Genomic DNA, 10,724 nt, shown 5'->3' with positions numbered 1-10,724 from the left:
TAGCTTCGCCCGCCCACTAAACCCGACACATTCCGCTAGACGTCTTCGGAATCATTAGGAATCGAATGCCGTTCTCACCCTCGACGATGGTCACGGGAAGGTGAGGTTCTCCTCGTTTCCTCGGATGCCGGGAATTCTCATGTCGTCTACGGTGTAGCTAGCCTCCGATGAACTCCACAGAACATGTAACCGATACCGTCTATGAGGCGCTCGACGAACAATAGAGGAGTGTTTCCAGAACTTACCACGAGCAAGCCGGGATTGTACACAACGTCACACAACGCTTGAAACGCCTCCCAAACCGAGCAAGCACTCGCCACTGCCGCCACCATAACTACAAAGGCGGGTTGGGTTTACCACCACTCCCGATCTAGAGGGTCTCAAAACCTGCAAGGAAGACAAGCTCGCCACCACATTATCTCAAACAAAAATAGCATGGTCTTGGGACAGCAAGCAAAGACCACAAGGAGACACAGAGCCGGTTAATGACTCCCGAGAACCGACTCGCCAAGTGCGTCCTCTGAGAACCAAATGGACGATACCAAGCTGCAAGGTCCCAACTCCGGTGTCGACAGAGCGGGCATAAACACATAAAACCAAAGAAACAATCAAGAGCAAAAGCCTCGGCAATTGCTAAAGAAACCAGAGAAGGAGCACGGACGAAGAACTCCGGACGTGAGGGATTTGCGTCGAGAAGTCCACAAGAGCCATGGACGACTACTTGATTACAACCCTCCGACGAAACCACGCAAGTCTGAACTGAGAGGTCGGCTATCTCCGCCTGCACACGACCGCTCAAGACCCGCTTCCGGCGAGACGAATCACTGGAACACACGTGACTAAGTGGCAGAAGAGAGAGCCCGCTACGACACCGCAATGGACCGCAAAAACCGCTCCCCTTAGTCTATTGACCACCAAGCCTACTCCAGCACAGAGCCACCGTAGACAAAGAAGAAGACAAGCCGCAGTTCTCGACACGGAGACAAACTCGAAGCAGATCTAGAAACTGAAAAAGGACCTGCTCCAAAACCCAAAAGCCGACCCTTCCACGGAACCGACCGTAGTCAAAACCACCAACTAGAACCTCGCCTCGAATCCACAAAGCAGCGACCACGCCGGAGTCGGGGGACCTCGCGAGCGGCGCACTTCATCGGAGAGAGCCTCTGTCGCAGATCGGAGAGCATATCAGTTGAAGACGATGGATCCGGGAGAAGAGCAAAAAGCAGATGAAAAAAAAGAGGAGAGAGGTACCTCCGGCGTCGGCACGCGCGCGGACGCGCCACCAGACGCCGGAGTTGAAACAGAGACGCGCTTGAGGTCGAGAGAGAGAGTGTAGGGGAAAAGAGAGAGTGTAGGGGAAGAGAGAGAGAGAGTAAAATAATAAATGTTTTCTTAAAACAAATTGTTTTTAAATGTTTTGACAAGCGTGTTTTACTTTTTACTTATTTTACTGTTAAGCTATCTTATTATTTAACATGCATAATGTTTGATTAGTAGTCTATATTTTTTATATTTAAGAATACCTTTAGAAAATAAATTATGATACCTAATAATGGCTCTTAGTTTTTTATTCGTTTCAGGCTCCCATGCTTCATGGCTGGCAAATAAAATAAAATAAAAACCTTATTTGCATAATAAATCAATAATAGTACGCTTGGTAGCCGACCAACAGAGTAAAAAAGAGTACATTGGGAAATTGTAATGATTGATGAGAGTAGTGGTACGACCAAAGAAGAGGACAAAGAGTCATGTTAGGTAAAATTCGAGAAGAAAAATAGATAAATCATGCAGACACCTCTCATGTCTCCACCCGGGCTTGGTTCTCTGTCCTTTTCTTGTATTAAAGGAAGATAAGAAAGTGAAAAAGAGACAGCTAAAGCGGACGTGGCATGTGAGCAATTGCAAAACTTGAAAAGGACATGCTTCACGTGGCTTAATTCCTACCACTTCCTTTAACCATGTGCGCGATTAAAACTAGGAAATATCATCAGCTCGTGAAAGTCCCACAAGAGAAATCTCTAGGTTTTGTGCTTAGAGGATGCGCTTACGCTTTTGTACGATATAAGTACAAAGGTTTGCGTAAGCGTAAAACATTTCATAGTTTCAAACTTCTTACGAAAACATAATACATTTCGACTTAGCCTCTATCCAGATACATACGACGTACCAACCGGAGTTTCGAGACATGGTTCATTAGTTCAACAGAAACAACATTTGAGAAAAAAAAGACTATGCGTTCCTCACTGTTACACAATGCACATACTTCAACACAGACCCACAAGATGCTAAGACAACAAAAGACATCTTAGCTCCCGCACACATCAGACCATCACCCATCATCAGATTCCTTCATCATCTTCTTGCCTCCATCACCATTCACCATCAGTCTGTACAGTCACAAACACTAGCCTCCTTTCCAAATACCTAGAACCCTAAGTCTCCATCACCAGAGCACCAAAAAACACAGCTCTCCCGGGATTTCACTTAGGTTTTACCAACTCCCACTTTCAATGTTTCTTCCTTTCATACGCAACCATAAGAAGTACAAAGAGATCTAAACACACACAATCTAAAAAAGAAAACAACATTTATCACCTGAATCCAGTGAAAGATTCCTACACCCAGCCCATGTTCTCACAGTTTCTTTCCTATGTATGGTTAAAGTTAAGCCCTGACAGACTCAGAGCTAACCTGGCCACCCCTTGCACCGGTTTTCAACTCGCTCACAGGCGGTGAAGAACCTTTCCGACCAAAGTTCAGCAAAAAGTTCCGCTGGTCTTCACTCGTATGACGCAGGCTCGCGCGTAAAAGCTCAGCAGGCATCTCCCTCTTTATAGCTACCTCCAACACATCAGCTGCTGCATTCTCCTGCTTCTGCCCATGTATCGTCTCATACTTACTCCTACAATATTTGGTAAGAAGCGAGAAGAACTCATCAAACGAGGCTCTCCACAGTCCATCATTCGAGTTTTTCACTACTTCAGCAGCTCTCTCGAGAAGAGACACCAACACAACAGACGCTCCATCCCCAGAAGGGCTTCCTATCGGACGGAGAGGCGGCTGCTCTGAAGAACAGACAACAGCCGCAAGACAACCACTCAGCGCTCGGAGATCCATCGCTTGGACACAGACAGTAACCGCGTTAGCAAGGTTAGCTACCGTCTCTGACGCAGCGGCACCGAATAAAAACCTGAGGTGGCGAAACACAGCCATGCAGACAACCCTAGCGATCTCAGTGCCGGGGACAAGAAGCTGTAGATACTTTGTGAGCAGTTTCTTCCCCTTGGGAAGAGTCGCTATGCGTAGAAAGACGATGTCGTCTTTGGTTTTCTGACCGGTTTTGCTGAAGGGATCAACGAGTTGGAGAGAGGTCGCTAAGCCTTCTAAGAGGAGCTGACGCTTTCTCATGAGCTGAGAGCCACCGTCTTGCGGACGGTTGCACTGGAGAGTCCTATCAAGGTCAACTATATCGATCAGAACTCCAAAAGCATCTTCGATGGTGACTCTAGCTGCAACAAGAGGCTCCTGCTCCAGATGATGACGAGAGCCAGGAGGAGAGTCAACCTCTAGTAAAGCGCGTGGCCTGCAAACGTGAGGAAGAGTGATCTTTCCAAGAGCATCCACGTGGACTTGCGGTTGTTGCTGATCTGAGCTGCTACTGTTACGGGACGAGCGAGATTGGTGGTCTTTTAGATGAGAAGGGCAGAACTGAGTCTTTGCTCTAGACCCGGAGGACGTTTTGGTTAGTCGAGCTTGGTGGTAATAATCGTTGACGTAAGGGTCACTGCTGTGTGAGTTTGAATGCTGCATCTTGAGGATACTCTCTATCTCTTCTGACGTCATGTACTTTGATCTGAACTGAAGTCCGGTTTCGCTTTTCTGGCTGGAGAGAGATGCCTGTTGGGAGAGGCCTCCTCCACTTCTGTTTTTGCGGCTCCTATGAGAGGGCTTATGTTTGTGTTCCCTTACTTCTTGACGCGATGGGGAGGGGCATGAGCTGTAGAGCTGGGACTGTAACGCGGCGAGATGAGCTAGAGATTGTCTCTGCTGAAGCGAGATCAGCTGCTGTGATGTAAAACCGTTACGAGGAGGAAGCTGCAGCTGCTGCTGCTGCTGTTGAACTAGACTGTGTAACAATCCGGAGCGATCACCGTGCAGAAGAAGGCCAGGGTCAGTAACCCAGTGAGGAGGTTGCACCGTGTTGCCAAGAGTAGGACCACATGAGGCATATCTAGCCAAGTTACTGTTGTAGTGTGGCGGTCCGTGTGACAATCCTGAGAGATGGAAAGCAGAGTTTGGTGCAGGGAGGTTCAGCTGGCTACTACCAGGGAGAGAAGGAGCGCGATGGATATGGCTCGGTGAAGATATTTGAGATCTGTTTCCAGGCGTAGGAAAAGAGGTGAAGGTAGACTCTTGTACAATGATCGGTTCGCTATTGTAATGCTGCAGTTGTGCTTGCTGCTGAGGATATGAGGATGTTCTGTGCAAAGAGTTTGAGTTAGCTGAAGGTTGTTGTGGCTGTGAAGACCAGCTAGGTTCGTGTGCTTGCTCTTCAAGCGTCTGCTGGTCCAACCAGCTTGTGAACTCATTATCCTGCGTCCAATCTGTAGCAGAGGAACCTGGAGATAAAAAGTAATTTAAATGGAAAACATGACTTAACACAGATATGTCAACTTGTAATTGCAATGTAATACGGACAGAACGCAGAAGAAGTAAAGGGAGTTAGGTAATAAACTCACTTTCCCTTGAAAAAGAACCTGATCCTCTATCACCAATTACTCCAGGGTGTTTGGGCCCGGAAACAACTCTGTTCAGCTGCAAAAACATCAAACAAAACAAGACATATATGTAAAGTAGACAACCAAGTAAGAAGAAGAACAAGCTCAGAAAAGCTATCTCTTTATGATGAACTAACTAACTTTAGTTTTCTTGTCACTATTAACGTCATGATTGTAGACAACGAACAAAAAAGCTAACCTTAGCAAAAGTTGTGGCAAGATCATCCATTTCAGACAATGATCCCAAACCTGCACCCTGAAACCACAAGTAGATGTTTATAAACACAACTAAATCATTCTATAAAGGACGCTAAACTCTCATACATATCAAAAGAAGTCAATCCAAAATTACCTCTCTTTTATCAAACAGGTGATACCCATCACCATCATCGGCATGCCCGAGAACAGAAGCGGCATCATCATCATCAAGACCTCCCAATTCAACTTCTTCAAGACTTTGACCAAAGAACTCATATTGAGATGCGTCAAAGAGTGTACTATTATTATTACCTACACAAGACAACAAGAGATCCGGTTTTATTATTCACATGAGTAGAACTAAAGCTCTGTAATAAAAACAGAGCATCTTAAAGCATGAATCCTCTGTTTTTATTTAAAATTTCCTCAAAACTTATAAGCATTGAAGAACGAACAAAGCTTAGAAACTGGATCAGAAAACAGACACGTACGTACTCTCGATCTGAATGAAAGCACAAAGAGCGAGAAAGAAAAAGGAACTCACTAGATGAAGAAGCTCGAGCTAAGTTGTAGTAAAGATCTCTAGAATCAGATCTCTCCATGATCCACACACAATAACACAAAAGGCTTTGCAAATCAGACGAAAGACCGCTAAACAAAACCAGCGAATCTCTTCTAACCAGCTATAGCTCTAGAGTTGAGGACTGCTTGTCTAACAAGATTACAGCTAAACAAAAGAAAATAAAGGTGAAAATCGGCTCAGATTTCTAGAGTTCCTGATTTTCCGGGGAAATTGAAGAAAGTAAAAAGAGTTTCATCGGAAAGTCGGGGGAAGCATCCCTCCCTGAAGAAGAAGAAGAAGAAGAGGAAGAAAGAAAGAGGCTAAAGAAGAGAGAGGAAAGGATGAGTGTTTTATATTTGTTCTGTGCGTAACATTGACACATGACCTTTGCCCGACGAATAAATCCTTTCTTTTTTATAAAACAGTTTTTTTTCGTAAAATTAAAACTAAAAATAGCGCAATATTTTATTCTTTTTTTTTTCTTTTTAATTCCCTTTTGCCTTTTTCGTTATATTAAATAAAAATATATCACAGCATTCTCAAATTAAATTTTTTTTTGTTGACAAATATCAAAAGTAAAATATTCTACTTTCCATTTTCTTTCTTGAATTTCCATCATATTCTACTTCCGATTTTCTTTCTTGAATTTCCATCAGCAATATATATATATTCATGTATCATCACAGAATGATAATATATTTATTGATTACGAAAAGCTATCATATTCATATCTATCTACTTGTCACTTTCCATGTATACTTACAAGCCAAGTGGATGTGTTCATGTTTATTTTATCCTTTCATGTAACTGTTTTGGATAACTTTGAATTTTGTTTTTGGTAATTTATAGGTACATAACACAACCACTAACTCTATAGTTCTATGGCATTTTTATCTTTGATTCCAGTAATGTTTTCCCACTTAACTTTATGTCATGCCTCAGTTGAAACTCGACCATTAAAAAATTCAGATGCATAGAGATGAACAATAAATTAAATGCATATAGACCAGAATTTAAAATATATAACTGCAGTGACAAGTTATATGGTCCATGTGAATGGATTTCATCCGGTCGGTTCAGTTTGACCTCATATGGCGTAAATATTGAAAACATATATATTGCCGCGGACACGATATACTCGGCCTCGGCCACGTGAAGTCTTAAATTGTCATACTATAATGGACAAATCTCTAAAATAGCACATTTTTAAGTTTATGTCACAAAAATAGCACTCGAAACTAAAATGATCAAAATAGCATTTTATCTTTTGAAAAATTTAATTTTTTTTTATTTTTCAAAATTTGAAATCTTATCCCAAAACCCCACTCTCCAACTCTAAACCCTAAACCCTAAGCTCTAAACCATAAACCCTAAACCCTAAATCCTAAACCCTAAACCCTAAATCCTAAACCACACCCCTTAACTCTAAACTCTAAACCCTACCCCTAAACTCTAAACCCTAAACCCTAAACTCTAAACCTTAAATCGTAAACCCTAAATCCTAAACCCCACCCCTTAACTCTAAACCCTAATGTCTAAATTAATTTATCATTGGGGTATAAGTGTATATTTATCTATTTTGATAAAACATTAAGTGCTATTTTGGTCATTTTTATTTTTAAAAGCTATATTTGTGACAAAAACTTTTTTATTGCTATCCAGTCATTTTTTCTATTAGAATTTCTAAATCTGAAATTAATTTCAAAGTCCATAAGTACACGCTTATAGTTTTGTAGTAACTACAAAGTCAAGCATGCAATTTAAAATTATAAACCTAAATACGTATTTAAGCAATAACTATACTTGATTACATCTACAAGTACAGGAAGAGTTTCCAATCTGATGTTTGACGAAAATACTCGATACTTAATTCCATAAGAGTTTTCAAAGATCTGGTGTTACCACCCGCACCCTTACACCTGGCCGAATTATGCTGAGTGAACATGGGTGAAGTATAAATGGAATAAGTTAAAAAGAAAATATAGGAGTAAATGGACGTGAATGGATTATAATTCATAAAACATTAAAAGAAAATTATGAGCCAAATTTCTCGTGATAAGTGATGTTTTAGATGCAAGACACATATGTGTAACAAGTTAGTCTCATGGACAAATCAACACATGTTCTTGAGCCAAATCCCAAATATAATCTCTTTTTACCAAATATAATGTCTCTGAATCAAGTTTGAAATGCCAAATCCGGGATGACCATGCTATCGAATATCATCTATATTATTAAAAGAGAAGTACCCATTTGAAAATGTTTTTACTTCATTAATTAAAGTGCAAATCTCCAAAATAGCACCTTTATAAGTTTCTATCACAAAAATAGCACTCAAAAACTAAAATGACCAAAATAGCACATTTCTAAGTTTATCCTTTGAAAATTTTAATTTTTTTATTTTTCAAAATTTGAAATCTTATCCCCAAAACCTCATTTATCAACTCTAAACCCTAAACCCTAAACTCTAAACCCTAAACCCTAAACTCTAAACCCTAAACCCTAAACCCTAAACCATAAACCCTAAACCCTAAACTCTAAACCCTAAACCCTAAACTCTAAACCCTAAACCCTAAACCCTAAACCCTAAAATCTAAACCCTAAACCCTAAACCCTAAACCCTAAACTCTAAACCCTAAACCCTAAACCCTAAATCCTAAACCCCACCCTTTAACTCTAAACCCTAAGTTTGTGACTTTTGATAAAACATTAAGTGCTATTTTTGTGACTTTTGACTTTGAGTGCTAGTTTGTGAACAAAAACTTGATTTAGTGCTATTTTTGTATTTTTCTCTTAATTAAACTCTTTTTTTTTTGTCTTTTTCAGTTGCATTTATGAAATATCCTAAAACGAATAAAACTGTCTAATTTATTACTTGTCTTTTCAGTAATGAAATATGCTTAAATGAATTTAAACTTCCTATTTTATTGTTTGTCTTTTTCAGTTACCTTAATGAAATATCCTTAAATAAATTTGGACATAATGTCATTTAATAAACAAAAAAACTCATGAGTTATCCTTACGTGCATAATTTTAATAATGGAGATTTTTAAAAACGTGCATCATTAAAATGTTACCTCAAACATGCAGCACTAATATATAGCATGCATCAATAAAACTAGAATTTGACTCACACAATTGTACGGATATTATTTTTAGTTGATTAAATTTAAAAATAATTATTTATTCAAAAAATATTTAAGAATGACTATGTTTTTAAAAATTATATGGTATTATTTGCTCATAACTCATTTGTCATTTGATAAATTGTTAGAAAGAAAATTTTAGCATAATATAACTCAGTTGTCATTTGCTAAATTTATGGTTTTTATTTATATTTTTTATTATTTAATTATAATATTTTCATTTTATATTTGAAAGATAAATGAATTTTCTTTCAAACATTTTGTAAATGTATTTTTTAAAAAATAATCAGTTAAAATTGTTATTATCATTGAATATAATTATTTTTGACATAATTTGAGTTTTCGTTTACATCAAATTTTATCATATTTTAGGATAATTTTAATTTAAAATGTAATTTTCATATTTTTCAAACAAATTCTAAAAATATTTTTTAAATATTTGGTTATAATTGTTAAAAAATATTGAGTTGCATTTCAAATAAAAAGGTAAAGATATTAAAAATATTCTAATTAAAATATGTAAAATTTAACATAGTTTTAAGGAAATTGTCAAAAAAAAAAAATTACACATAAAATAATCATGATTTTTGTTAACTGGGCGGATCATTATTTATATGATATCGCACACGAAAGAAAAATTTCTGTTTTTAAAATTATCTAATTAACCTTATACTCATTTATTTTATATTTTTTATATGATATCACACATTCGTAAAAAAAATAGATAGTTTAAGATGCAAAAAAAAATTTACTTAATGAATATAATATGAACGAATATTACAAATACATCATTTAATAAAATAAATAATTAAAAACTGAAAATTCATATCCGCGTTGATCAGGGTGTAGTTAGGCCTAAAATGTAGGCTCTTGTCGAAGATCAATCTCTTGCTAGTGTTTTCTTTTTTTGTGTGGGTTGGGGGGGGGAGGGGGGGAGATTTAATCTTACTCATACTACTTTTTGGATGTGTGGAAGGCCAAACTACAACTTTACACTTAGTTGTAGTAATATTGTTAATTATCCCCAATTTGATTTCTCAAATATGCATGCTTTAAGCAGAAATGATTATTAGCAAATTTTGTAAATGATATACACTCATTCCTTAATTGAAATCAATTCAAGAACATTAAGGTGATGACAATTCCGTAAATGTTATAATTGATACGATTCGTTGTGAGACGATAAAAGCACTAGAAACAAAACGAAAGGTGTATTATATGGGTAACATCAATATAGAGTCCAATGGGCCTAATAACCTCAATATAGGCTTTTTTACTGGGCTAGGGTTTTGTTTTCATTCTCGTTGAGTTTCTTTATCAACTATTAAACCTAGCATTTTCATTGAATCCGCCACTTGGTTTTTTTTTTCAGCGGCGATAAACAAGACGAAGGAGAGGGATCTACACAAGTGAAGCAACAATGGTGAAGTTCTTGAAGCAGAACAAGGCAGTGATCCTCCTCCAAGGCCGATACGCCGGGAAGAAGGCGGTGATCATCCGTTCCTTCGACGACGGAAACCGCGAGCGTCCTTACGGGCACTGCCTCGTTGCCGGGCTCAAGAAGTACCCCAGCAAGGTCATCCGCAAGGACTCAGCGAAGAAGACGGCGAAGAAATCTAGGGTTAAGTGTTTCATCAAGGTCGTCAACTACCAGCATCTGATGCCTACGCGTTACACCCTCGATGTGGATCTCAAGGAAGTCGCGACCCTCGAGGCTCTGTCTTCAAAGGACAAGAAGGTCGCTGCTCTCAAGGAGGCTAAGGCTAAGCTCGAGGAGCGTTTCAAGACCGGGAAGAACAGATGGTTCTTTACCAAACTCAGGTTCTGAAGGAATCACTGTCGGAAGAAACATTCTGAGCTTATTTTGTTGTTTCATTTTCTTATCCAATATTTAAAACAGCGTATTATTGTTAGTTTCTATGGTTCATATGGAGAACAATGTGGATCCTTTTTTGGGTTGTGAAAGACTTTTGTTGGAAATTTCTGTTCTGGAGTTTGATTCTCTATGGCATTTTGATTACCTCTTTGCTTCCATTGAAT

At 38.7% G+C, this 10,724-nt stretch overlaps 2 protein-coding genes across 2 annotated transcripts; one reads left to right on the top strand and one right to left on the bottom strand.

The window, feature by feature from the left end:
• Window positions 1-2,080: 2,080 nt before the first annotated feature.
• Window positions 2,081-5,926, bottom strand: LOC106372716 (protein PAT1 homolog 2). Its single transcript, XM_013812997.3, has 5 exons — window positions 5,521-5,926; window positions 5,131-5,288; window positions 4,978-5,034; window positions 4,740-4,815; window positions 2,081-4,619 (listed from the first exon to the last, which is right to left on the bottom strand). The coding sequence occupies exons 1-5, from the start codon at window positions 5,576-5,578 to the stop codon at window positions 2,665-2,667; spliced, it is 2,304 nt and encodes a 767-aa protein (XP_013668451.1). The 5' UTR covers window positions 5,579-5,926; the 3' UTR covers window positions 2,081-2,664.
• Window positions 5,927-10,008: 4,082 nt separating this feature from the next.
• LOC106372715 (60S ribosomal protein L27-3) lies at window positions 10,009-10,704 on the top strand. Its single transcript, XM_013812996.3, has one exon. It carries the CDS (start codon window positions 10,105-10,107, stop codon window positions 10,510-10,512), a length of 408 nt encoding a protein of 135 aa, XP_013668450.1. The 5' UTR covers window positions 10,009-10,104; the 3' UTR covers window positions 10,513-10,704.
• Window positions 10,705-10,724: the final 20 nt, after the last annotated feature.

Source organism: Brassica napus, chromosome C1, assembly GCF_020379485.1.
Source record: "Brassica napus cultivar Da-Ae chromosome C1, Da-Ae, whole genome shotgun sequence".
Lineage (NCBI taxonomy): Eukaryota > Viridiplantae > Streptophyta > Magnoliopsida > Brassicales > Brassicaceae > Brassica > Brassica napus.
The sequence above is the reverse complement of the archived record's forward strand: the minus strand, read 5'-3'. Positions and strand labels throughout refer to the sequence as shown.

What these genes read in the sequence shown, in the direction of transcription:
- LOC106372716 (XM_013812997.3), bottom strand. Translation starts at nt 5,578, where the DNA reads ATGGAGAGATCTGATTCTAGAGATCTTTACTACAACTTAGCTCGAGCT. An exon ending in TTGCCACAACTTTTGCTAAG is followed by an intron (nt 4,816 to 4,977) that starts GTTAGCTTTTTT and finishes ATGTTTTTGCAG; the next exon opens with CTGAACAGAGTTGTTTCCGG. An exon ending in AGGTTCTTTTTCAAGGGAAA is followed by an intron (nt 4,620 to 4,739) that starts GTGAGTTTATTA and finishes TTTTATCTCCAG; the next exon opens with GTTCCTCTGCTACAGATTGG.
- LOC106372715 (XM_013812996.3), top strand. Translation starts at nt 10,105, where the DNA reads ATGGTGAAGTTCTTGAAGCAGAACAAGGCAGTGATCCTCCTCCAAGGC.